Raw genomic sequence first — 27,994 nt, forward strand, 5'->3', positions numbered from 1 at the left:
TGGGCAGGACTCAGGCTCTCTGGCTGTTGGGAGCCATCCCCCTCATCTCCTTCTCCTCCATATGTCCAACCCCATCCAGCCAAACACACCTCGAGGCAATTTTGGGGAGATGCTGCCAAAGCCAGGATGGAGCTGGGCTGGCTGCTGTTGGGGAGCTCCTCTCAACCTTCCTGGGTTTCACTGCTCCAAGGAGGATGTGGAGATGTCAGTGCTTGTTGAACCCCATCCCATCAAGCTCCATCTCCCACCCACCCTTCTGACTTCCCGGGAAGCACAGAGCTTGGTGAAAACACATCTCTTTTAATGCTTTTGGAATACAACAGATAGAGCAATACCTAAAAGTAATCTGGGATCATGGATCTGTCTTGCACCTGCTTTCCGGAGCCAAGGACCACGCTGGCACTTTTTGGAGGCAGCCGGTGCTTCGTGGGAACTGGTGCTGCTCCCCTGGCGCTCACCCCACAGCCTTCTGCTTCATTAACCCCTTCTTCGCTCCCTGATGGATCTTTGCATCCAGTTTCCCTGTAAAGAGAGGATTAAAGAAAAAAAAAACCACAACAAACCCTCATCACTCTTTATTTTTAAATGCTATTTGCAATGCAAATGAGCTGGAGGCAGCGAGGTCTCCTAGTTAGTGTGTTCCTGTCACATCCAATTAGCCTGCTTGAGGAGCCAGGCGTTTCCAGCCACCGCGGCCTCCTCCGCAGGACGACACCGAGGAGCCGGGCCAGCCCCCCCCCCCCCCCCCGGCCCCAGGGGGGACAAGCGTGTCCGACGTGGCCAAGAGACGCCAGAGAGGGGAAAATTCAGCGAGGAGGAGAGTAAATTAACATCCAGCACTCGCCTGCCACTACCGGGGGGGGAACCGATCCCTGTGCTCGCCCGCGGGATGTGTTGACACACTCGGAGGAGACGGGGGACCATCAAGCACCGTGTCGGGGACATGTTTCTCCACGGCATGGCCGAAACCCGGGCTTGGGGACAACAAACCCTCAGCTTGGAGACGATGGTGCAATGGGCACCCAGTGTGATTGGGACAACCACTCTCTGCTGCCAAGTGCCAGGTTGGTGGCCTTCAAGGCCACCAGCTGGGAGGGCTGTGCTGCCTTTGCCACCTCGGCCAGGAACTCTGGTGGGACCTGGAGCAAACACTGCCTCCCCTTGTCCTTCACAGTGCCTTGGCTGCCAGCTCAGCTTTCCCACCTGGGAGAGGGGCAGGACATCAGGACGTGGGATTTGGGGAACTCCTGCATCAGAAGCCAGAAGCCAGGCACAGTGAGCAAGCCAGGAGCATGATGAGCTGCCTTGGAGGAGTGTCCCTGTCCCCTTCTTCCTGCCTGTAAAAAAGCCAGGATGCTCCCACTCTCCCAGGCAAAGCTCCTGCAGCTCCCAGAGAGGCTGCGCCAGCACCAGTTACCTCCTCTAATGCCATGTCTCCCCAGGAACCCATTTCTCTGCTGCTCCCCTGCATCTTCCCATCTTCCAAATGCCAGCCTAGGCCTATCTCTGTAGCTGGGAGTAGGGACAGGGCTCCAAGGCATTGCAGAAGGCAGCAGTAAAAACTGCAGGCCCCATCCTGAGCTGGGGAGGGTGGCCCCAATCCCTGGGGAGCATTCCCTGCATCCTCTAGGAGGAACATCGGATCCACTGCAGGCACACCATCAGGAGAGGAGGCAAAGGGATCAGAGTTCCATCTCAATAGAAGATAGAGTCCATCCCAGCCAAATCTCAGTGATGTGGATGGAGCCGGAGCTGGCAGTACTTCACCCTCAGCATCATCCTTGTGGGGTATCAAGCCCATGGATGAAGCACAGCCCATGCAGTCCCTGGAAGAGCTGTGTTGCTTCAACCCAGCTACAGCATATCTGTGGTGGGGACAAGATCCACCAAGCTCCAAACAAGTTCTACTTTGGCCACTGCTCCAGAAACGGCCAGTAAATGCCCATGTGCCTGAGAAGCAGGTACTTCTCTGGCTCAACAAAGAGGGTTTGCAGGTCACCGTGCGACTGATCCATAAACTGAAATGGGGTTTGGAATATGGTCTGGGAGATCCTCCATCCCTTTGGCCACCTCGGAGAATAATTTCCCCACCACCATCTAAGGCTGGGGAAGAAGCCCCCTCCTTGCTATGGCTGGACACTGAGCCAGCCCATCTGGACACATTTCCAACCAGCCTGTCCCCACACCATGTGGGGGTTGGCAGGAAGAAGGCAGCGAGTTCCCACTCTCTCCATGCTCTGGTCCCCTCCCCACCCAACACTGTGCCACCAGGGCTGTCAGCATCCTATTTCACATGTCTGCCTGCTCCTCCTGGACCCCAAAACCATCGGGAGGCTCCTCTGCTCTTCCAGCTGGCAAACATCACACCACATAGGTAACCTTTAAGAAAAGGCTAAAAATAAGGCAAAGCCCCAGGGTCCCCGGCTCTTTCCGCTCAATGATTTAAGGCTGATCTCACACACCGTGTCCCTCCGCCCGCTCTTCCAGCCGCTGGCTGTTGGAGGGAGGTTTCTCAACGATGTTTCAGGGAAGCTTAGCCAGGATTCAAGGAAAACTCCCACGAGAACAGCCAGTGAGCTTTGTCCTCGTGCTAAAACTATGCAGGGATGCGTTTGGGGACAGCTGTACTCTCAGATGCAACAGAAGCACTGTGCCCATCCCTTCCATGCAAACAATAACCCTGGAAGCAAAACCCAAGCCACATTAGGGGTTTTTTTTCCCATCCCCAGGCTGCTAGAAACAACTAATTTGCAATGGAGAAGCATCCGGATGTCATCGCGGCGAGGTCCATGCTGTTATCTGGCAAGGAAAACTGCTCTGGCTTGGCTTCCCAACAAGACAAACTGGCATTTTGTCATGGCTTGAGCCAGGTTTCAAGGAGACCAGGGCAGCCAGCGAGCCCAGGTGGGGATGCGAGCCCGCACCTTCCCTCTGCTCTGCTTCCAGCTGGGAGAATTAAGTTTCTGCCTGCCTGGGATGCAATGCCAGCTCCTATTAAAACAGCGCCTTGCCCTGATGAAAGGTCAAAGGCTTCCCTGCTCCTTCCCTAGGCTGTCACAAATATCACCCAGACGGACCATGTCCCTTCCGGGGGGTGAACATGCAGCTCCACAGTCCTCCTGCACTGCTCCCGTGACAGCTCTTGTCGGGATGGAGGGCAGGGAAGGCTGGGGCAGCAGCAGGAGCACAGGCAGCTGCCAGCACAGCCGGCTTCCTTCCAGGCTGTTAGACTGATCCTTCTCCAAGAAGGGAAGTGTCACAACACAAAGGAGACGATGTGACAGATGGGGAGGGGACTGGCAGCACCTGCACCCGGCGAGGCAGACGCGCACAAGCCGGTCATCCCGTGCTCACCCCGCACGGCAGCATCCCCTTCTCCTACCCCTGGATGGTTGGAGGCAGATGTGGGAGTGAAGGGGCACGAGAGAGCCTAGACAAGAGCAAGGAGAGGTTCAAACAAGTTAAAAAAAGGATGCAGTTTCTCCAGCATGCAACAGCCACAAGGATGTTCTCCCACAGCCAAGATGTTTGCATCCTTAATAACTCCTGTATGCTCACTGGCACTGGGAATGACCCATCCAGGGGGAGGACTGAGTGAGATCCAAATGCTGCAGCTCTCCAAGTATTGCTGGTCACCATTGGCTGAGCGCACCTCCCAGGTACTGCCCCAAAAGGCAGAGAAGAAACCAAATGGTTTTGCAGGAACACCTGAACACTCAGAGAGAAACTGAAGCTGTGGGAGAAAGGTGCTTCCCTGAGCAGAGAAGAGAAAAAAACTTCAAAACCAATAAAAATAACCCTACTCTGTGCTTCAAAAGCCCTTTCCTGAGAAATCCCACCGCTCCTGCGCCCCAGGTAACTACTCCCAGAGATCCACATGGCAAAGGAGGGAGAACACCCAGGTGTCAGCTCTGCTAAACAAATAGCCAAGACCGTTCCTGCTTCTGCTGCTTTTAGCCCGTCAAATTAATTTTTCACATCCCCTGCAAGCATGTGCAGCACCTTCCCCGGGCTGTGTGGTGGAGAGGCTGCTAATAAGGCTGGAGCTGACTGTGGGCTCCCCAGCTGCCGCATCCCTCCTCCATCCTTTTTACGGCAGCGGGCAGGAATAACTGGCAGCCTGCGGAGGGGCTGGTGGCTCGTAAAAGGGACCAACGACACTGGCAAACGGAGCACGGACAGATGCTGCAGCGCTTCCCTGCCAGCTCTGCCAGGACATCCCAGCCCGCTGGCCTCTGGATGGGGAACATCCATCTGGCCCTGCAGCTCTTGCTGTTCGAGCCCTCATCATCATCAGGGGCAAGAGGGCGATTTGGAACTACAGGACAAGGAGGTCACGTGGATCCACCGGGGCATTGCCGTACCCTCTTGTATCCCAACTCAGGCTGAAGCCGGCAGCAGATCAGCCACCGACAGAAGCCCTGTGACTCCCCAAGTGTTTGCAGAGGCAGGAAGAGGCATGTATTTGGAAGCAAGCAACATCTGGGACAAGGGGAACCGAACACAAAAAAATATTACAGATGTATTCGAGCCATTAAACAAACACCTCCAGATCAAAGAGCAGAGGGCAAAGGTTGGGAACTCATCTGGCAAAGGCAAGCCGGGGTGCCAAGGGGAGCAGGCTCCAAGGGCCAATGGGGCAGCTGGGGAAATTTTACTACTTACAGATTTTGTGTTTTCCTTTGATGGGAAACTTCACAACCATCTCCTGGGGATCAGTGCAGATAAAGACAAATGGAGACCCGGATTCTTGGCTCAGGTCTGGATACTGCGAAACACAGGGAGACACAGGGAACAGAGTCAGGGCGGCTGTGCAGGCATGGAAAGAGCTTGGTGGGCAGGAGCAGAGGGATCTTAACCAAGACATGGGTTATATTGATGCTGTAGCAGCTCAAATTAAATCACTTCAAGAGCTTTTAATGAAAAACCCCAAACAATTGCAGGTTTGGGTGTTACTCAGAGAGCCCCTCACTCAGCCTCTTCCCACTGTGCCTCTGCCAGAGTTTGCTGCATTTTTGGATCCACTCACCCTGGCTTCTTCCAAACTCTTTTCAACCCCCTTTAGCACTGACCTGTGTTTCCCCTGTGGTTTCACACTTGACTTAAGCTGATCAGAAACATGGTATGTTGACAGGGAGGTGGTCGGGGCCCTGCCCTCTCCAGCCTGCCTGTTCACTGGGACAGGCTTAGGACTGATTTTCAGCCTGATGCATTCCCTGGAATGGGTATCCCCACCCGGTCACAGGCAGCACAACAGCGCCTCAATCAAAACAACCTGCCAAACTCAGCTTGAAGATGACCACCAGAAGGTTGGCCACCTCCAGCTGACCCAGCTACAGATTCGTCCCCAAATCTTCCCCACAAAGCTCAGTCTAGACACAAGGATTTGAGATTTGCAGAGTGTGCACTGTCCTCCTGTAGGACACACAGCCCTTGAGATTCATCTGCATCTAAAAGGTGAGCAACACACCTGCAACACGCCAAGGTGATGGCTCAGAGAAGTCAGCTCAGGGCTGGCTCTGTGCAAGGAGTCCATGGAGGGATTTCACCACGATGAAGACATGGGGGAATTATATAGGAAGGGCATAAACAGATTATAGAATCATAGAAGCATTTAGGTTGGAAAAAGCCTCTAAGATTGTTTCTCTCATTAACCATGGGGGAGAAAAGGAGAAAAAAACCTACTCCATGCAGGAAGTGCACCAAAATCCTGACTGGCTGCAGCTCAGCCTTGCTGGCATTCAGAGGTGAAATGCAAAACAGTAAAAAAATGTATATTCCAACACTGCCCTCAGATTGTCCATGAGCTGCAGAACTGGTGCTGACAGGCGCCGAGGCCAGGGCGTGCCATGAAGGTGCTCCAGCCCAGGAAATACTGCTCAAACAGACTGCGGAAGTGGTTTTCCTTCCATGGGAAAACTGTCTTCTCTTTTCTTCCTGCTCCCCTGCCTTCCCCAGGCAGATCTGTCAAGGCTGCTGGAGGGGACAGGATGCCAGACCAGATGGAGCTGCGTGTCCTGGCAAATCCCCCATTTGTTACTAACAAATGACTCCTAGGCCGAGTGTTTGAAAAGCTCTCACCGACCTGCCAAGATGAGTTTGGATTTGCCCTGGAACAGCTGGACATGGAGAGGGAAGCAGGGAGCGACCTGCTCTCCCTGTGCTGCAGGAGGTTTGGCAGCACTGCCAGCGGTTAGGGGGATTTACAGAAGCCCAACGCTGGGATTGGATCAACCAGGGAAAGTGTTTCCAACCCCTCTCATTTTACAACAGCATGTAAGGTCTGTGGACTAAGACAGAGATGTAGGGGCACTCAGCTGCTCTGTGCAGCACTGTGCGGGGGAAGGGTGCCCTGATCCGCACCGCATGCCGATGCCCTGCTGCACCGATCTGGGCTTGGACAGGTTTCCTCCTCTTTATTTTTTTTTGGCTGAGTCACCTTACTTGACTTGCTTCCACTGCTCCACGCCAATGCCAAGGATTTTCATTTCCCATCTGCAGGGAAGGAGGATCTTGGAAGGTTAGAAAGAGCCAATGTGAATATCCCAGCCAAAGCCTGGAGAGTGCGAAATGCTGGCGCAGCTTTATCGCTCTCGCCATCATGCAGGTGATTGGCAGTACCTCCATGGCCAGATGACCTGAGATATCCAGCAGCCTCTGTGTCACCACAGCCTCCAAAGGTCACTCCATAGACTGGAGGGGCATAAAGGATCACTCAAACCTGCTCACAGAGATGGACCATCCCCACTCCACTACACCTCAAGGCTGGGTGTCCAGGATCAGTGTGTAATAGGAGTCCTATGCCTGGAGTGCAGCTGTTTCCCAAATCTTGTCAGCCACCATCTCCCAGGTGGACCTTGACACCACTATGTCCCCCTCACATCCCTTACAGCCCCCAGCCAGGGAACGTCCCCCAAACAGGGACCCTGCCTTCAGCAGTGAAGGAAACAGCCAGGTTGGCTTCTCCGCTGACAGCTTTCATCCAAAGCCAGGATCAAGCCTTCAGCTCCAAGTGCTTCCAGTTCAATCCAATCCCAAGGCCGAGGGGATGCCACAGCTGCGACTCCGGTTCAGGCTTCCACACCACAGCCTTTCATCTTCGCTCCCAGGGTATGTTTCTGTCCCTGTGCCAAATCCCTTCGTGTCCTGCATTTTAAAAAGCCTCGCTCCTTCCTCTGGCATCTCAGTCCCAGGAGGCAGGGAAGGAGCCCCTCGTCCAGCCCCTGCATTTAAGGCTTCCTATTGTACCTACCCCAGAAACCTCTTATCCCATCCTGCTGAAGAAAAAAAAGCAGAATATTCCTGCCTGCTGGAGTTGAGAAAGAGCTGTAACCCTCTCCTCTGCCTAGAGTCAGGATGCTCCCAGGTGAGGAAGTTAAGAGTGAGCCCTCACAACATAATGAGTCAACCCAATAGCCCAGCTCTCCTCTTCCCCCAGTCCCTTCCATGACCTAATTCCATTCATTCATCCCACAGAAATATAGGGAGCTCCACTCTCAGTGGAGATGCTGTCACCAAGACACCAAACACATTCACCTCCGTTACATTTTCTACAGCTACCCAAGTGTCTAACAAGTAATAAACCTCCTTTCTCAATGTTTTTGTTGGGAGAGGTCAGTCGAGTCACTCTACAGTCTGCAATGCCAGAAGTTTAGGAGACGGAGAACAAATTTATATCTACTATATCTATTACTATATCCCACAGACAGTGGTCACTGCCCATCAGCGCTTCAGTAAATTTGAGGCTTGGAATAAAAGCCCAAAACCCACATGGAGTGTGGCAGGGAGAGAGGACAGAACATATCCTGTCATATTGGCCAGGTTGGACAGGGTTTGGAGCAACCTGGTCTAGTGGAAGCTGTCCCTGCCCATGGCAAGGGGTGGAACGAGATGGGCTTTAAGGTTCTTCCAACCCAAACCACTCTGGGATTCCACGATCCCCAGTAAAGAGGATCTGCAACAGCATTTTTTCAAATAAAAGGCCAATTCAGAGGGACACCATGCTCCCTCTTCTCTGGCAACTGAGAATCAAACCCAGTCAGGAGTCTGATGGGGGATGTTCCTTCTTAAATTCAATGGTACTCGTCATTCTCATCTTGAGGGTGTTAACAAAACAGGTGCTGGTACTCTAGGCTTGACATTGCCTCTACCTGGAAGCAACTCTGCATTTAGGAGAAGGCGGCCACAACAAACACAGTCCAGAGGCCAGGTTGTCCACCAAGAAGGAGCAAATGCACCCTCCTGCAATCCTGCAGATGAGCAGAGAAGCTTGAAAGAGAGGGGTTATGCAACATAAAATGATTCAGCCTCCTCTCAGACCTTCTGCCACCTCGGGCTGGCGACAAGGCAGCTGAGAGGCCGTGGGCTCCGTGGGCTGTGAAGAGCTGGCACAGCTTTACCAACTGCTGCTCCTGCCCACTGCTTCGCGCTGAAAACCCCACGAACGTGCTCTACACACCAGCGTCCACACAAACACCACCCTCCTTGCTCATCCCACCACTCCAGTTGGGCTTCAGTTTGCTGCTAACAGGTCTGTAAGATCCTGGCTGTGAGGAGATTAGCTGGGAGGGGAAAGAAAAGCAGATCTCAAGGGCTTAATGCATGCAGGAAGAGCTCGAGGTCAAATGTAGCTGGAAAAGGGAGCTGAGGGCTGGGCTCCTCTGAAAACTGGCCACCAGACTCACCCTCACGCCAGAGCCATTGCTTTGAATGTGTATTAAGTGGCTATCGGATGTCCCCAACAGCCACCTCGCTCAAGCTGCAGGCAGGGCTAATTGCTAATGAATGTTCCCTACACTTCGTTTTCGCCATCCCTTGTCTCCCATCAGCAGCTTGTCAGCACCAGGAATAGCAGCAGGGCTGCCAGCCTCCCGTTCCACAGCCCACAGCAAAAGAGCAAAGGAGGGGACGAGCCAGCTCGGAGCCAGCAGAGACACAAACCCACCTTCTCTGACAGCTGAGAAAAAAAACCTCCTGCTATTTTTTTTCCCCCTACACCAATCTGTTAAATACTTTTTCCCTGATTTGGGTAAAGCCTGCAGTGGGATGCCAGGACCGTGTAGGGTCACTGGTACCAACGCAGCGTTCGGGACCCTAAGCTCTGGAGAAGGGCCGTCCCGAACCCCTGGATTTCTTCACCCCTCTCCAATAAGCTGCGTTGGCTTGAACCCGAGCGCCGTGACCCGAAGGTAGGGGAATGGAAAGAGCCGAAAGAAAACGTGCTGGGAGCAAGCCAAACCATCACTAACGAGATGAGCTCTGCTCCGGCGCATCCGAGGCAGGAACAAAGGCACCGCGTGCAGGGAGCAGCGGCTCCGCCAGCACAAAGCCCAAACACTGCCCGGCAGCTCCGTTAGCGACCTTTTAGGAGCATCCTTCGTTCTCATTAAGGCCTCGGGACACAAAGGGAGACAACGGGGTGGGAATCGCCTCGGCGTTTCACACACGCCTGCCTACGGAGCCCTCAATACAGCCTGAGCTCTCCTCCGCTCCCCGTGCCCGTGGAGCACATCCCGGTCAGCCCGAGCGGCGCAGAATTGCACGCTGGAACCTGTAGTCCTTCCCCGGGGCACTACCACCCTCTCCATCTTACAGCTGCCGAGGGTGGCCGGGGGCACCGGCAGTGAGGAGAGGGTTGAGATGCTCTGCAAGGTTCATAATGGAAAGGGGTGAATCATTTTCCTGGCGTGGCTCCTCGGTGAACAACAGGGAAAACACGGCTCGCCCTGCCAGGCAGTGCCGGGCCAGGACACCAGCTCCAGCCTTCATTTCCCTGCTGCTCTCCAAGAGCTTTGGAATAAAAGAGGCAGCACTGGAAAGCAATGCTGTCTGGAAAGAATAAAAGCAAGCAGAGCCCATGTGTTGGCAAGAGAGTTCACCATAAAACACATTCAAAGGGAAAAAAAAAAATCACCCTGGCGGAGACGACATCCCCTCGGAAAGAGCAGGGCTGCTGAAACCAGCAGGGGCAATAAATCACTCTCCCCAGCAGGTAGGAACACGCGCTGGGCTCTTCCCGGGCACTGGAGAAACCCCTTGGCCATGTGCAAGGAGAGCAGTGGGATGTGAGGCATCCCCGGGGAGCACAACTTCCTTCACCCCGTTTTCTTGGTGATTTGTGGGAGAGGCGGATCCGCTCTTCTTTCATGCCTCATAAGCTTCATCGCTGTCAGAGCAACGTAACAGGTAATTAACTACTAAACAGCCATTTTCTCCTCCTCTCTGGAGGGAAATTGCTCACCATCCAGCTAGAAAATGCTTCTTTAGTGGTTTGCAAACGGGAAAAGAAAGTTGGTAGTTTTTGGGGACTGACAGGGGTGCTGCGGCCAAAGAAGGGCACTTACAGGAACACCTGCACCGTGGACATGTGGATCCAGGAGAAATAGAGCCATCAAAAATGAGAGAGATGATGCTTAACTGGATGTTAAGCCACATCCATCCTTGTCACTTTTCCAAGGAGAGTGGTGTGGGAGCATCAGTTTCCTGTCTGTTGTTTCCATAGCAGTGGTCTCCATCATCTCTTTGCAAGGATATTCCTTTTGGCAGATTATCCAGCCAATTTTCCCAACCCAGCCTTCACCTAGGAGCGCTCCAGGGCATGTTCACCCAAAGGTAACACCCAACTGGGAACAGCAGACCCAGCTTTGCAACTGCTCCGTGTCACCTCCTGACTCAGCCCTCCAGTTCTGGAAAGTACTTGCACAGCACCAAGCACTTCAATCCAAGCTTTGATCCCCCTCATGACATGGTTTTGCATCACACTTCCAAACTCTGAGAACATTTTCAAGCATCATCTTTTAAGGACCTGCTCCCTCTGCCTCAGCACTCAGCTTTTGGCCTGTGAGAAATGTAACATTTTCCTAAACAGAAAGCCTAAAGCAGATCCAACTTTCTAGAAACGCCAAATTTTCTAGCTTGAGGCAGAAACATCCAGAACATGCACCCAAGGAACACTACAAGCTGTCCTTGGCCACAGAAGAGCTCAGGGATACAGAAGAGCCACTTCACAGCGGCTGGGATACACATCCATGTTCAATCTGAATCAAGGGAATGGGAAAAGGAGGAAAGAAACCAGGATCACAAAGAAATCCAAACAAAAGCCGGCAGCCAAACTTTTGTTTGAAAGCCTGTCAGGTCTAGACTGCAACGTGTGAGGAAGGAACAGCTCGAAACCACAGCTGCTAATGGTTATGGATTTGGCAATCAAAATGTCTTTGTTAAAAAAAAAGAGAAAAAAAACTTAACTGCCTGACTATTGAGGTTACAAACCGCAGCCTTGATGCATTGTTGCAGTCAACATCCTCCCTGCTGTTCCTGAGCGCTTCCAGCTGCTGCTGGCAGCTCGTGTGCTGGCACACGCTCCCTGCGCCAGGATGCGCAAGGAATTCTGTGAGCCGGCCTTCCTTTCCCCTTCTTCCCACCATGATGCCTGGCAACCCTTGTCTGCTCTGCCCCTCGCACGCCTGGATGGTACACAACCAGCTCCAGGCGCAGCAGGCCGGGATCACCGCAGGATCCTTCCCCCCGGCCGGGCGGATCCATCCAGTGGGTGTTCTCCGCCTCCCAGCCCGGAGCCCCGGCTCTCATCGTGCTGTTCCTACACCACAGGCTGTACTTTGATTCGAAGGGCAGGGGAAGCAATTAAAACGTAATAAGTAATAACAGGACTTTGAAATGTAGATTTAATGTTCAAACTCGTGCTGATGCACTCCGAGCAGTCTGTCCACGGGGAGACCCCGAGGACTCAGCGGTGCCAGCAAACGCTGCACCCCCTGGCTCTCCCTGAACCGGCATCGCGGGACCTACAGCCACCAACACCCTTGTGCGGCTCAAATCCCAGCCCGAGACAACACCCGCCCATGCTAAGCCCTGGAAGGGCTGGAGATGTTTATAGAGCGCCTGACAACTGGTCTGGGAGAAACTGGGTGGACCTAGAAAAATATCTGGGAGAGTACAAGGCCGAAAGAGCTGTTTTATCCCCCCGTGCCAAGGAATGGCCGAAGCAGGGCTAAGCTCAGCTCCAACACAGCCCCACCACTCGCACCCTCGGCTAGACCTGGCAAGGAGGAGGAAAAGGCAGTGGGGAGGAGGACACAATGGGGAACCAGGGCACCTGCCTCTGGCACAGGTAGCTCACAGTGCCTGCTGCATACAGTCAGACAACTTCAAGCAGCTTCACAAAGTCCTGCCATAAATCAGAGCTGGGAAGCACAGGGGTAGGACACACACAAAAGAAGTTCAGAAAACCCCAACTTTGGGAACACAGCCTTGCACAGAGAAGGCACCACTGTCCCTGGTTCCTTGGACAGCTGCCACTCCACGCAGTGACCCTTGCTGCTGCTCCCTGAGGAGGTGTGACCCGGCAGCTGCTTCCAGGATTGATTCAACACAACAAACGGGAGGGCATTTCTCACAGGACCAGGATGTGGAGAAACCAGTCTGTTCAGGGTTAGGGAATCCATGACATGCAGAGTCCTTGGGTACATGTATGGTGAGGGCTGTATTTTGGAGCTGATTCTCAGCATTTGAGGTCACCATGGAAAGGGTGGGCACAGCTCAGCCTAGCCAGGGAGGCTGTGAGGCACCCGAGCAGCAGCCAGGCCCCAGGTCAGTTTTATCTAACCCTTGGTTTCAGGATTAAATAAAAACCAAATACCGAGAAGGTAGCAAGTCTCAGTGACCAAATCTGAGAGAGGGAAAAGGCCCTGCCAGCTCATGAGTAGTTTGCTGAAATGGTAGCAGAGGCTAAGTCCACAGTCATCATTAATTAAGTCATATGCTTCAGCCTTGGCTTCACTTTTTCCCTTGGGTCTAGGAAACCAGAGGAGAGGGCAAGCAGGCCTCTATCATTCGATTTCTTTGGCATGTTAATGCATTCCTAAATTAATCATCATCAAGTGACAATCTCTCCTTCATCTTAACAGCCTGAGCAGTGGCCTGAGCAAACCTGCTAGCGTATGTGAGGCAGCTGGAGCCTCAGAAGAGCCTCTGATGAAAACCAAAGCACTTCCCATACGGAAAAACTCCCCCATCTCTTACCCTCTCTAATCTAAACCAGCTGTATTCCTGCTCTGCTCCCAGAACCACAAACCAGGGGGCTTTGTGGGGTGAGAACCCAAACTAAAGAGATGCATCACCCTGCGAGCCAGCCTAATCCACCAGTGGATCTGGCATTAGGCTATGTGGGAAAGACAAATTCAGCTCAGGAGAATGCAGGGACCTGTAAAGTTCAAAGGCCTTTCATGGGTTGCAATCATTAACAGCCACCTAGACTGCTCCAGGAGGAATCTGATCTAGTTAAAAATCTTTCATCGGGAGAGGTGCCTCAGGAAGGAGAAGGCAAATATCCCGGTGGAGGGGGTGAGGAAGGTGCCAGGACAGCCCCTGCACCGCACAAACAGGCACTTGTCTTGCTCAGAGCCTGCCCTAAGAAATCTTTCCTTCAGGGAGAAGGTCCCCATAAAAAGTCTCTGTATTTATACTGTTCTTCGAAGTACACGTCAGTGTCTATGTTTGTGTTTCTCCCTCTCATTAACTCCTTAGGAAAATATTCCCAGCGGGCTATTGTTCCTTTATTTGGAGATAATCTAAACAGGCACCTTCTGGAGGCTAAATATAGAAAGTTTCTACCCTTCTCCACTCCTATTTGAGGATCTAAACTGAGTCCTGTACACTGGGCACCTGAGTCTAATGTTTTTTGCTGTTCTTTTCACTGGAGAGGGAAGAGGAGGCCAAGAGATTAAACCCAAATTTCCTGAGAGGGAAAGCTGGAGCTATTTACATGATAGTTGCAATCTTGTGGCACAAAAATAGCTTTGCCATGTTCCCCTGTGCTGATTTAAGGACACTAAGTGATCACCCAGAAATGAAAATAAACACTTAACTCCCATCAAACATAATTACCCAATATTTCAGCCTGGGATATAACTACAGCCAGACATCATCATGTGTGTATGCCTGGACTCAAAATAAGCCCAAACACACCTATCAACCACCAAAATAGCAGCAGGAAACATTCTTTTCCCAGTCAAATAGTCTCTCGGATCAAAGTCATTAGCAAAATGAACATGGACTTCAGAGCACATTGAAATGGCATCAGTGTAAACACTTCCCTGCCAGCTTTAGGGCCGTGCCAAGCCCCGCCTGCCCCATCACACATATCCCGAGTGGGTGCTGCTGAAGTCACCGACACCTCTGCAGGAAAAGAAGGGCAGCTCCTCGCTTGGCTCAAGGTGTCGGTGACGTCAGCCCCGGAGCAAGGAAAAGCCGTCGTCAACACTCGGATCTCCACAGGGGGAAGAAAGTTTCCAGGTCACCTCTAGCACCGAAAAGTGTAACAAAGGGATCATTCTGGTCTCTACCAGGAGGTTTTGGGTGGCTGCCAGGGAGAGAAGGAAACGAGCTCAGAATGTGCTCCGAGGAGGGGCAAGATGTGCAAAGCTCAACTGGAAATCCTGAGATTTCAGAGGGATCTCCTGGCACCAGGCAACCAGGGCTGAGTTCAGGAAACAGCTTCTGCTTCGGTCCCCTGCAGACAAGGCAGATGACACTAGACATCTGGGCTGGACTTTCCTACCCAACGATAGCTTCTGCTCCTAGAGCTGCTTCAGTCCAGAGATCAGAGCTCTGAGCAGTAAAACGAGGTGTAAATAACCTGATGGAAGTGCTGCTTTATTTTCCACGTGGGAGAGACCCAGAGGAGCTGATTTAACTAGTTCATGCAGTAAGCAGCACAACTGGGATTAAGGCAATGTCACCTGACATGCCACTGGTCCTTATCCCAAAGACACCTCTGCTCCTCCTCTGCTCCCTACCAGCTACAGCACATCAGATCCTGTTCCATCATCACTTCCCACACGACCCTGAAAATCTGCAAACCACCTCAGCAATGTCAGACAGGCCTCAAATACTGCAGGTAGGGCAGAGGTAGGTAGGACTGAGCCCTCTGAGGGGTGATGCAAGGCCAGGCTTACATGTCCAGTAAAAATGTGGATAAATAACCCCTCCCTGACCATAATGCAAGCGCTCAGGCAGGGAATGGCTCTGACTCTGCTGGGGCATCGTTGCTTAATTTTGGTTTTTCGAGCACAAGTGTAAAAAAAAATAAAATTAAATGAAGATAATGACAGAAAAATACCAGCAGGGAGCCACAACATCTTCATTAGCAACCTGAGAGAGGATGCAAACAGCAGGGAAATTAAATCTGCAGACAGTGCTAAACAGGGAGTGGGTGACAGCAGCGCTGAGAGAGAACAGGAGAGAGACAGGAGGGACAGGCCGTGGAATCATGGAATCACAGACTGGATTGGGTTGGAAGGGACCTTCAAGATCATCCAATTCCACCCTGCTGCCATGGGCAGGGACGTCTTCCACTAGACCAGGTTGCTCCAAGCCCCGTCCAGCCTGGCCTTGCACACTTCCAGGGATGGGGCAGCCACAGCTTCTCTGGCCAACCTGGGCCAGGGCCTCACCCACTCACAGCCAACAATTCCTTCCCCATATCCCATTTAAGCCTGCCCTCTTGCAGTAGGAAGCCATTTCCCCTTGTCCTGTTCCTCCAGGCCATTCCCCTTTGTCCTTGTCCAAAGTCCCTCTCCTGCTCTCTTGGAGCCCCTTTAGGCACTGGAAGGGGCTTTAAGGCCTCCCCAGAGCCTTCTCTTCTCCTGGCTGAACAGCCCCAGGACCAAGAACAGACCCAAGACCAGGAAGAGTCTCCCTTGCCAAGGGGAACAAATGGTCACAAGAGTCAAACCAGCCTCCATGGCTGCCAAAGATGGCTGGACCACCATCAAAACACCATAAGCAAGCCAGGGAACTATTTCATCCTTGGGAGGTGGGTATAACCTGCAAGCATGGTTCACCCTGCACTTGTGAAATGATTTCTTCTGGAACATGCAGGAGCTTCAAAGAGGAGGTGGTGAAGAGGAGAGGTGTGAGTCAAAGCACAGCGCCTGGAAAAGCTCCGCGGCGGCTCAATCCCCACGAGGTCTCTGCTCTGCATCACCTCACTTTGCCTGCTAACACACCTCTAGGAAATATCCCATGTTTCTGCACGCCAGAAGTGGGGAAAACACATCATCTTCCTTCTCTCTCCCCCTGAGGCACAAGGGATCTTTGCACACCAGGAACTGGCAGGATCACGGTGCTGACACGCGGCTCCTGATGAACCTGGGCTGAATCACCCACGTGAGCAACAGGGATTTACTCCTCCCAGAGAGATCCAACTCGGATTTCTGAGCTGGTGCTGCACACTTTGTCATCGTGCTGACATTTGCAATTAAATTCAGCTCAGCTTCCTTCACGTGCATTTGCTGCTCATGAGAGCCCACAAAACCAGACACTTCCTCATAAAGCAACTACAGAAAGAGGCTCAGATCACTGGATTCAAGCTTACCAGTGAGGGAAATGAACACTGCTTAAAGCAATCCTGGGAAAAAACGGACAAAACCACTGCAGAAAGGCAAGAAATTAGGAGTTATAAGTAGTTTGCAATGTGGGAGCAGCAAAAAGCCAGTGAAATATAGCCTTGGAAGTGCCATGGCATTGAGGAGAGAGGGGAATCTCTCACTAATAGGGTGGATAATGGTGCTCCTTCTGGAATACACTGCTCTTCCTCCAGTGCCTCTGCAGCCAAGCAGTGCCAGTAAACTGGGAGAGTTCCCAGAGAACATGGTTAATATTGTGAGGGTCCTCCGTGGGAAGATTAAAACCCAGTTACCTACAGCGCAATTCCCAGACCAGAGATGCTGTCACAGTCATTCTACCAATGTCTGGAGAACACATCCACAAAGGAAGAGGAGGAAAAGTACTGTGAGAGATCAGGATGTATTTCTTCACCACTGTTAACAGACAGCAGAAGATGGATAAGAATCTCCATTTAAGACCAAACTGTAAATTAGTGGATGCTACAGAAGAAAATCCGTACACTGGCCCCAGTGTCCCTTCCTCTCTCTCTCCCAGTGCTTGTTCCCATACAAGGCCAAAGAGTCCTGCAGATTTCATGGTATTCCAGTACCAAAGCTCCCTCTGCTACTCATACTCCAACCTCTGTGCCTTTCTCCCATGACTGAGACACAGCTTCACTAGGTTGTGTCCAGGCATCCCTTCCTTTCCTTTTTAATGGTGGATCTAACAGTTACCAGGGTCTTCTCCCAGTCTCCATAACCTTCCCAAGGTAGGAGTGGCCTCACAAAGCCACCTGCCAACACTCTTAGCACATCTGGAGGCACAGCACCATCACCCATGCACTTGTACAGATTGAGATTTCTCAAAAGACTCCTGATTTCAACCTCCCTTCACTACACATAATCCCTCTCCTCCTCCTTGAACCCTTCTCCAGGATCTCTGAGAGATCTTTGCTGGTGAAGCCTGAGGTGAAGGCAGCCTTGGTACCTTAAATTTATTCTGTCCCTGGACACCAAATCACCTGCCTCACTGAGAAAAAGGCCACTTAAATGCCCCTTGACTCCATTGGGAGCCCACTGCACTCTCCAGTGTCCCTCCTTCCCTGTATCCATGGGCTTTGGATGTCCTCTCTGCAGGGTCTCCGTGAAGACCATGTGGCTCTCTTGTTTTCATCCTCTGGTGGGAGAGGACTCACCTTCTCCCACAGCTCTTTCTTCTGATGCCCCAATCAGAGCACAACTCACAACTCACCAGTTATGCCAGTGTGATGTCACCAGTGAGGCCATTGTGACCTCCAGCTCCAGGAAGAAGCACTGGGCAGATCCAGTAGCTACAGACCATGATGCCTCTGCATGGGCCACCCTCACCAGGGGAGGTGATCCCATTGGCACCACAGGGCAGGGATAAGGTCCTATGGCACAGCACCACCACAGCTGCAGAGTTTTCCATGTTTCCAAGCTGTCTTGAGTTTCCAAGCCCCTTCATGTTCTCTGCCACCCAAATCCCTGCAGTAACTTTTGTCTTCTCTCAACACAGTCTAAAATCTCCACTCAATGTCTTCTCCAGAGGTGAGTTCCACCACTTTAAAAGTCTGATGGTTAATGCAAGCTTGGAAAGGTTTATTTGCTGTACTCACCTGCTCCTGAAATTGCTCTTGTGATAAACAGTCAGTCACATCCACACAGCCCAGGAGGCAACCTGAGGGATAATCGCTTGGAAATTCCACATCTGCAGCAAAAGAAATATGTTTTCAGGGGATTCACATCCTGCACACACAGGTGGGGTCTTCCAGCCCCTGTGCCCTTCCCTCTCCTACATGCACCTCTGCTTTTTTAGGCAGAAGAACACATACAGCAATTTTAACAACTTGCGCTTTTACCAGCTCAGGATCTTCCCCATGATTGGACTAAGACTGGAAAATTTAATTTTATATACAGCTTTCCCTGCTTCTGACAGGAATGCAGAAAGGATGAAGAGAAATTCAAGATCAAAAGGTTAAAAGCAAAGCAGAGAGGGATTTCTGACACTGCTCATTACGTGGCTCAATGTACCAAATCATTCCAAGATCCAAGGAGAGTTCACCTTTCTGGAGCAGCATTCTGTAAGTGGCTTCCAGTTCAGAGATTTCCTGAGGGGAAGGTCTTTTAGCAGTAGCTGCAATCCACAACCTCCCCCGATGAGATGTGTACCAGGTTCTGCCCTCCACCCTAGAGAACAGAGGAGAATTCTGGACTAAAATTCCAGCAGAGGTTACCCACGTGGACATATTTTTCAATCAAATATATCCAATTCTTGCTGCTAAGCTTTGCCCTGATTATCCCAACTCAAGCAATGTGCCAGGACCACGAAGAAAAGCTGACATGGGCAAAAAATGACCTCACAAATAAAGCAGAGCACGTCCTCATGGCTGGAGAGGACATCAATTCCCAGCAAGGCCAGCACACACGGGTAGGACAATCTGTTCACACAATTCCCTCACAAGCTCCAAAAGTCACACAGAGCAACCGAGAGAGCACTAAGGGACCAGGCATCTGCATGGAGCAGTCAGTGGGGGATCCTGGAATTCTGCAGCTGTACCGGAGCGGCTCCAGCATCCCCAGAATGCCTTAGGATTTATAGCATCTTTAGCTTGGGAAGTGAAAAGGCTTTGCTCTCTAAAATGAAAAAATTCAGTGAAGGGAAAAAAATGCTCAGGAAGATTCTTTGTCCTCCATTAACAGAAGGAGCTTCTCTTGGTACCTTGATTCCCAGTCCACAGGGGGAAGGTAATGTCAAGGGGAATGTGTCTAGTTGGGTTTTTTTTAAACATGGTGCCATTGTTGCCTTCTTTATAAAGGCCAAAAAGACCAGAATAACATATTTTACACTGTCAGCTTCTTTGCTTTTCAAGTTCCACACAGGTATGCCCCAACTACAGCTCAGAAATCTCAGCCTCTCTCTACATTCACGGAGTGGGAAGAAACTTGTCCCTTCCAGGTTAGATACTCGCCCAAAAAAATACTCTCCAGCTCCTCAAACCATTAATACACAGGAAGAGGAAGCACAGGTTCCAAACCTGGAGCTATCACAGCTACCAGTGACTGCACAAAGCCAGTGGGTCCACAGAAGAGAAACACAACTTTCCATCTCCCCTGGAGCAGGAGCTGCCTGGGACACCTCACCTTTTGATTCCTCTCACGAGCAAGGAAGCCCAAGGCTGGTGCATGCTGAGGCACCAACCACCATCTGAGATCTCCAGCAGCTCTCGATCCTGAATCCGCAGCCTGTTCCGCTCCAAGTCAGACTCACTTTCAGCATCCATGGAATGAATATTTTTCCTTTGCGGGAGCAAACCAGTTTGGTCCACCCACTAGAGAGGGTTCAAAAGAAACAGGAAAAAGGTTAGCACCTCTCGAGGAACAATGTGTATCAAGTGCAAATCCTATTTGGAATTTTCCTTCACTTAAGGACAGAGGTATTACCCTTATGCCCTTTGGTAATGGAATCTGGCAGAACAGGCTTCATAAAATAGAGCTGAAAGGGTGACAAAGCCTTATTCTGACTCTGAGAAATTGTTGTGTATCCTAAAAAGGAGAGGCAGGAGGCTAAAACTCCCATAAACCAACACACCAGGAGCAGGAAACAGAGCAGGGCATTGCCAAGCCTTCTCTGGCCAGCGAGGGACACAGAGGAAAGAGGGGATAAAACACAAGGGGAAAGAGGGGGAATGGCTTCCCACTGACGGAGGGCAGGGTTGGATTGGATATTAGGGAGAAATTCTTTATTGTTAAGAGTTGTGAGATGTTGAAACAGGTTGTCTAGAGAAGTTGCTCCATCCCTGGAAGTGTTCAAGGCCAGGTCGAACAGGGATTGGAGCAACCTGGTCCAGTGGAAGCTCATGGTAGGGGGTGGAAAAAAACAACATGTAAGGTCTGTTCCAATCCAAACCATTCTGTGATCCTGCGGGGTACTAACAGACATGCTAGAACTGAAAATTCTTCAGCTCAACTCTCCCAAAATGAGTAATTACTCCGAAATAAATCATTTGAACCCCACTGACCAAAGGAGCAGGTTGGAGGAGACGGGGATTCACCAGAACACCAGAATTCAGCATTGCCTTTGCCTCTGAGTTCCCTCCTGGCTCGCTCAGAGCACCACGATTAATGGCTTCAATGGTCTCATCCAGCCTGCAAGCACAAACAACAGCCATGAAAATTCCCTGTTTCCCCAGGCAATGTCTCCTTTCTCCACACAAACATTCTGATCCAAAGTGGTTTTTCCCCACCTCCCTCAACTAAACAATTTCCTTGTCAGTCTGATTTCCAGTTTGAACAGTCACTCCTCTCCACCACAGAAACTCAGCTTGGTGTGAATTTGAGCTGAACTGGTTCTGTTGAGACAGGCCTTCTGCAACACCTCTTTCCAGGGCAGCTTTAACAGACATGTCAGACCACTATCCCTGAGGATTTTCACCTCCCTGCTCTTGGGCACGCTGCCAGTGCTCACTCACTTGCTGTGGTACTCAGCCATGCTGTTGTCCTCCTCCAGGATCTGCCGGCCCGCGAAGTCAATGGTGATTTTTCTGGCAAGCCGAGAAGCGTGGCGCAGCTCCCGCAGCTCCTGCTCTCTTCTGGAGAGCTTCCCTCTCCTGCTTGGACAGCCACTGGTTGGAGTCTGTGGCAAAATAATCTGACTCGTCGTCAATGACCTGGGTTCGCCGCACGCTGTGAGGAGCAAGCAGCACGGCAGAGGATGAGCACAGTGGGAACAGGACAGAGCATTGACCACCCCAAACCTGCCACTAACCTGCCCCAAACCTGCCCTCCAATCAGCTCCTGTCTGGTCTCTCCAGACAGTTGGAATTACAGGGACACAAAGAAAGGACACCCAAATGGGATCTGCTCCAGGGGCTCCCTCTTGTTCCACTAAACACCATCGTTAAGGTGTCTGTGGCTGCAGCCCGGGTTTCAGAAGGAATTCCCAACATTTTTGCAAAAGGCAGCTTGCCTGACAGGCCACTTGTGCTATTTCATGACAGTCTCTCACCTGGTATCTTACCTTGTCCTGTCAAATTCCAACAGCTTGTCTTTGTGCTTCACAGCCATCTCCAGGCCTGCTTTGAGTCTCGCTTCCTGGCGAGGCAGCAAGTCCTTGCTTATGGCATCCAAATTCCCGGAACTTTCAGCACCTAAGATAGAAAACATACTATAGCCCTGCAGTCAGTGAGTTCAAGCCCAGCTTGGGTGGGCCAGGCTGCAGATATGCCCCCTAAACCAAATGCCATCCCAGAAGCTAAAAGAACAACCTGGCATCAAGACCAGCATCTTTCCAAGGAGGTTGAAGCCCTGATTTTCCCTCGAGCCCATTTCACAGACTCCTTCCCCGGAAGAGGAGAAAGCATCTAAATGCTACAGTGACAAGGTCTGGGTACAGTTTAGAGAGAAGCTCTTGGTCTTTGATTCTCCTTCACCCCTCCCTAACAATTTGGGCAGTCAAAATTCTGTGCATCACCAACCACAGGCCTTGAATTACAGAATCATGGAATGGTTTGGGTGGGAAGGGACCTTAAAGACCATCTCAATCCACCTCTCTGCCATGGGCAGGGACATCTTCCACTAGACCAGGTTGCTCCAAGCCCCATCCAACCTGGCCTTGAACACTTCCCAGGATGGGGCAGCCACAGCTTCCCTGAGCAACCTGTGCCAGGGCCTCGCCACCCTCACAGAGAAGAATTTCTTTCTAATATCCAACTTGAATCTTCTCTTTTAGTTTAAACCATTCCTTTTTGTCCTATCAATGCTTGTCTATAAAGTCTCTCTCCTTTTCAAAAGCCCCCTTTAGGCACTGGAAAGGGCATTAAGTTCTCCCCAGTGCTTCTCTTCTCCAGCAACCAGCTTTTTTAGGAGTCCCCTTCTAAAAGCCAAACCCCCCCTACACGTTGTTACCCCACAAAGAGCCTCTTGCCCAGGACAAATCAGTACCAATTCCAGGGATGTCCAGAGCCTTCCACCTGCTGCTGTTTGTGCCTCTCACAAACTACATCCTCTCCTGACACACAGGTTCTCCAGTCCAGTTGTTGCCAGAGATGGAGAAATCTATTCCCAGAAAATGCTCTTTCTTCTTAACCTTCCTGGTAAAGGCCCCAAACCCAACCAACCAAACAACAGCGAACAACAAAAAAACCCACAACAGGTTTGCCCCAAAGCCCAAATGGCACAAACCAGTATGTTCCACCAGGCAGGCAAAGCCTTTCTTGCAGGCAAACAATTGTCTGTGTTTCCCTGTGGTCACTGATCCACATTTTTTCACTCCCAAGACAAACAGCAAACCACGTTCCAGCTTTTACCTACACAGATAACAAAGCAAGAGCTGGCAGGGGCAGGAGGGGGGAGAGATCAAACTGGTAAGGAAAAGGATCCTGAAGTACACCAGGATTTCTACAGGCAGGATATAACATCCCAGCTCTGTGACCAGCTGGTGTTCACAAGGACTTCCAGGACCTCCTGCCACCTCAGCAGCTCTAAGGAGAAGAAATATTCCCCATTTCTTCAGCAAAGTGTATTTTTCCACCAAGAACACCACGACCTTGGCTGCATTTCAGCTAAACTCAGACAAACATCCCCACAATGCACAGGTCTTCGCTGGGACACTGGGTATTATTTCCTCTTGCTTGTCTTGGCTCTGTTCCTATTTTTAGCTCCCAAGATAAGTGTTAGACAAGAAGAGCCATTAGGAAATATTAACCACCACCTCTGCAGACCCAGCACATCAGATAGCAGCACTTCATCTTCCACAGCACACATTCCACAGGAGACTTATCCTAATTTTCAAGGACTGCTACAATGATCCAGTTCATGTGATTGATTCTGGAATGCCTAAGGAGCAGCCTTGGGGCCTCAGGGTAAGGACATCATACACTGCCATTTGACACTCGCAGTTGTCACCTCTGCTGAAGCCCAGGAGTGCTGCCAAGGCTTGCAGGAAAGATCCAAGGAGCCAACTTCCAATCCATCCTCTTAACACCCACCACAGACACCGGGAAGTAATGAGGGCAAGCAGCTCAGTGAAGTCTGAAGCAAATAACATGCACAAACTGACTGGATTCACTCTATTCCAGGTATGGAATTGCTACTGCCATGAGCTTCTTCAGCAGCTTCTGGCTCTTGTTGGAGTCCCGCTGAAGAATGTCCTGCTCTTCTTTAGTGCACACCTAAAGAAAAAGAGGAAGTGAAGACTTGGGAAGCCCATCAACAACCCTTAACTCAGAGGTGTTCTCTCTTCGTTGGCCACTGGGATTTAGACTGATCTTTCAAAGTAGCAATGAATCTGATTTAAAACATTTTGTCCACCCAACCAATATTTTCCTCTCACATGAAGAGGAATTTCCTCTCATCTGCCACCACTAACTTGCCCTCTTTCTCCAAAAGGTGCCCTTTAAACATAATATGGGTGTAACAGATATCCCGAAGGATTCACCTTGCACAAGCATTGAAGAAAAGTCAGGACACTGGCCTTGGCTGCAGCTCCTGTCCCTGACAAGGCAGCCAGGGCTGTGCCCAGGATGGGGCTGAAGCTTTGCAGATATTTTGGACACTGCTGTGATGCACAGGAGACTGGCAGAAACCAGACAAGCTCCAAACTGATATAAATGATGAGGGAAACCTCCTAAGAGGTTCCTTCCTGCACACAGCTTTAGAACTTTGCTAGAGGAACTTCTATCTAAGAGGCTAATCCAGCAAACTTCTCCAGGTCCAAGCAAGGCAAAAAAAACCCCCCTGGTGACTCACCAGGGCCCCGCAGAACAGGCAGGGCCCGGAGCCCTCCTGGGCGCAGACGATGCGCCCGCACGTCAGGCAGTTGTTGATGAGCTTGTGCTTCTGGCCCAGGCACTCGCAGGCATGACGGCCTGGGATGAGCACAGCCAGCCTGTCCTGCCCCTCCTTGGTGTACAGGCTGACGTATTTGGGTTTCTTCTTACAGGAAATGCTACTGCTGCCGACAACACTGCTGCTCCTGGGCCTGGGGAAGCAGAGAAATAAACAAACAAACAGTGCTCAAAGTGCCAAACTGGCAGCAGAGAGTGAGCACTGACCCTCGGGCAGGGGACTCACAAGTGTTATTCTGCCTCACTGCAAGGAAACTTGGACCAGACCCCAGACTGAACGGAAAGACAAGCTCAGGCCTGCCAGAAAAGCTCCAAGAATCCAAACAAATCAAGGAACAGGGATGCTGCTGATGCAGTTGATGTTTGTTGCCTATGTGAGCTGGAGCTGCTCGGATCGAGGCTGCAGCAGCAGCTCACGGGGGCTTAACAGCTCCAAACAGCAGCTCAGCTACTTCCAGATTTATTCCAAAGACTATTTAGATTATGGCAATGCCCTGGGAAACCCTGTGTGTGCCTGTCCCAACACAGAACTATTGGTGGCAGCAGGGCCACTACATTCACAGCCAGGGCAGCTCCCAGCAGCTTTCCCATGTCCCACCCGGCACAGCAACCTCAGCAGAGGTTTTCTATGCACAGCAGGTTCCAGTATTGAGCTGCAAAATAAACTCTGCTCCTCCTTCTGAGACTTGGCCTCAGTGATTCTGAGATTCACCTGAGTTTCACTCTAGTGATGCAGCATTTCCAGTCCCCTCAGTAAAGCCTGACTGGTTTTAGTGCCACTGCCAGATCCAAACAGTGCCACCATGAAAAAACCCCAAAACCAGATAAAGTGACCTTAGCAGAGCTCTCTCACTTGTTGGGTTTTTTTAATTTTAATTAAATTAGAGGATAACTCCAGGGCAATGGAACACCAATACCCATTTTAACCCTTCAATTCAAAAACGTGGGGTTTTATCTTACAAACACTTTCACAAACACTTTGCAGCCTCCCTGCTTCAAAAACTTCCATTTAAAAACACGAATTCAAGTTCCACTCCTTACTCAGGTTCATCTCTGCCTCTCAGGGCTTGGATGCTGCTACAAAGCGTAAGTTGACTGTCACAGAGGGAGGCAACTACTGCTTGTTGCACAGCCTTGTGCTGCTTGGAAACAGCAGCATTTCTTGGGATTTAGCATTTCTACAATCTTATTTTGCAGTTTCTTTCAGAAATATTTCAGCTGCCAATTCAAGTTAATTCAGCATGACTGGGAAGGTTTAAATACAGCAAGAAGGAATGTTCTATCCACTTAGTGGCTTCCTCAATTCCCCACCATCACACCTCTGCTTTAAAGAAATCCCTTTTATTCCCAATTACAGCCTCAGCTTCCTTCGTCTGCTCTCCCATCCAGGCATTTGGGGGGAGCAAAATCCACCCTGACATGGATTTGCTACCTGTTGATTATTTTATTCCCCATTATAGACACAAACATACACAAGTTTTCTCCCCAGACTATATATTATAGAATCGTAGGATGATTTAGGTTGGAAAAGCCTTACAAGATCAAAGTCCAACCACTAACCCAGCACTGTCATGTACCACAACTAACCCATGTCCCCAGGTGCCACATTCACGTGCCTTTTGAACACTTCCAGGGATGGGGACTCCACCTGTGCCAGCGCCTGACCAGCCTTTCCATGAAAATATCTTCCCCAATATCCAACCTAAATCTCCTCTGGCACAGCTTGAGGTTTTTTCCTCTCATCCTGTCCCTTGTTCCTGGGAGCAGAGAGCCCGACCCCCACCAGGCTCCACTCTCCTGTCAGGGAGTTGGAGAAAGCCAGAAGGTCCCTCCTGAGCCTCCTTTTCTCCAGGCTGAGGCCCCCCAGCTCCCTCAACTACTCCTGGTGCTCCAGCCCCTTCCCCAGCCCCGTTTCCTTCTCTGGACATGCTCCAGCCCCTCGATGTCTTTCTTGGAGTGTGGGGCCCAGAACTGACCCCAGGATGTGAGGTGTGGCCTCAGCAGTGCGCAGCACAGGGGGACAGTCACTGCCCTAGGCCTGTGGCCACACTATGGTTGGCACAAGCCAGGTTCCATTGGCCATGGGCATGCCAGCTTCAACGTCTGAATGCTCATTTCCACTTTCCAATCCCACCTTTATTGGTGTTTGATATTCCTTTCCCACATCTCAGGTTCCAAGCTTGCCCAGTCCCCCAGCCACCCCAGTGTCCCCACCATGCTCACCTTGGCCAGGTCCAGGGGGTTTTCACCTCCTCCACGTGTGTGCTGGGCTCAGTGTACGCAGGCGTCTCCTGCTTGTTCCTGCCTTTGCGTTTCCCCTTCTTCCCTTGGTCTCCAGCCCGTGGCACTTCCGAAGCCTCTGGAAGTGTGTGCAAGCACAGAGAGGCTGGGTGAGCACCAGCAAGGGAAAGATGTCCCCAGACTCTATTCGGTGACTAAAAATGGGCTTCAACCTGTCCCTATAATCAGGAATGAGACCATTACCCACGCAGGGGTTCATGGTATACGATTCTTCATAAACACAAAAACCCAGACAAGTTTATTGGAGACTTTGGTTCCTTCTTCCCTGTGGCACTCACCGTCCTTCTTCCGATATGCTGGGAAAGGCTCAGAGGGCAGCTGGGAGGATTTCCTCCACCTGGAAAGCAGCTCTTCCACAAACCAGCTCTTCTTCCCATCGGTGCCCTGGAGGAGGTCGATGACGTACTCCCGGATTCATCCTCATTGGTTATGGACAGGATGTATCTACGAGGAGGGGGAAAAGGGATAAACGTGGGTAAGGGCTGCTCTTCTAGCTCTGATCCAGGAGTTTAATGGCACAGGTGGTCATTGCTCTCCCTTTCAGATTAGGTTTGTGGAGATTGTAGTAAAAACCCTGGGCAGAAGGGTTGGAACGAGGAGGAGCTTAAGGTCCCTCCCAACCCAAACCAGTTGTGAAGGAGCAAGCAACTGCTGAAGAGTTAACAGTGTGTCTCCAAATCTCTGTATCCTTATGGAAATAATGTTCCCAGAAAAGTCTGGCAAAGTGCAGCATCTGTCTCCAAGGACCTCCGGGGGTTTCTGAAAATGGGTGGAGTAATTGGTAGTTCAGGCAACTTCTCAGTGCTCTGACTTACTTTGTTAGTGTTCTAGAAAAGCTTAGGGGAGCACCGGTGACTTCCATGTGCCAGTAACTGAATTGCTTTTCCAAGATGAAACCTCAAAGATAAACTTGTAGGCTGCCCTGGTGACTGAAAAGCTGGCAGTATAAAGGTCTCACTGTTTTCAATAGAGAATTCTCTGCCGAACCTCCATTTTCCCACCAAATAGATATTCCTAAACTGCCTGGGGGGCCCCCCATAAGAATCAGCCCGGAATTGTCCTGCAGGACAAACAAACAAAGGCTTTTAAGTGCGTGATTCTGTGACCCCACATACCCTTCCCCGCCACCTCCCGCCCCCAGTGCCCCACCCGAGGGACGACCCTTGGGCACAGACCCCCGAGCGCCGCTCTGACACACTCCGTTCCCTCCGCGTTGGACCGCGGAGGGGTGTCGAGGGCAGAGGGTCCCGGCTGCGCTCACCTCACCACCTCCTCGCCCACGTCCAGCCAAAGTCGCCCCGCAGGTGTTGGACGCACCCCAGGAGCGCGCTGGGCGCCGCCATCTTCCGCGGGGGCGGGAAACAGCACCGCACCGCCCGGCACCCTCCGCTTCCCTTCCCTCCGGCAACGCGCCCGCGGCGCGAC

At 51.4% G+C, this 27,994-nt stretch overlaps 1 protein-coding gene across 1 annotated transcript; it reads right to left on the bottom strand.

The window, feature by feature from the left end:
• Nucleotides 1–279: 279 nt before the first annotated feature.
• On the bottom strand, nt 280–27,927 carry TRIP4 (thyroid hormone receptor interactor 4). Its single transcript, XM_032700498.1, is given in 16 exon segments — nt 280–522; nt 4,666–4,768; nt 18,041–18,132; nt 18,487–18,611; nt 19,566–19,753; nt 20,444–20,570; nt 20,894–21,013; nt 21,015–21,107; nt 21,442–21,573; nt 23,517–23,593; nt 24,171–24,402; nt 26,492–26,627; nt 26,848–26,982; nt 26,985–27,013; nt 27,831–27,855; nt 27,858–27,927. Coding segments are annotated over 16 exon segments (1,737 nt in total). The 5' UTR covers nt 27,913–27,927; the 3' UTR covers nt 280–454.
• Between the last annotated feature and the right edge of the window lie 67 nt (nt 27,928–27,994).

Source organism: Chiroxiphia lanceolata, chromosome 12 (genome assembly GCF_009829145.1).
Source record: "Chiroxiphia lanceolata isolate bChiLan1 chromosome 12, bChiLan1.pri, whole genome shotgun sequence".
In the NCBI taxonomy this organism is placed as follows: domain Eukaryota; kingdom Metazoa; phylum Chordata; class Aves; order Passeriformes; family Pipridae; genus Chiroxiphia; species Chiroxiphia lanceolata.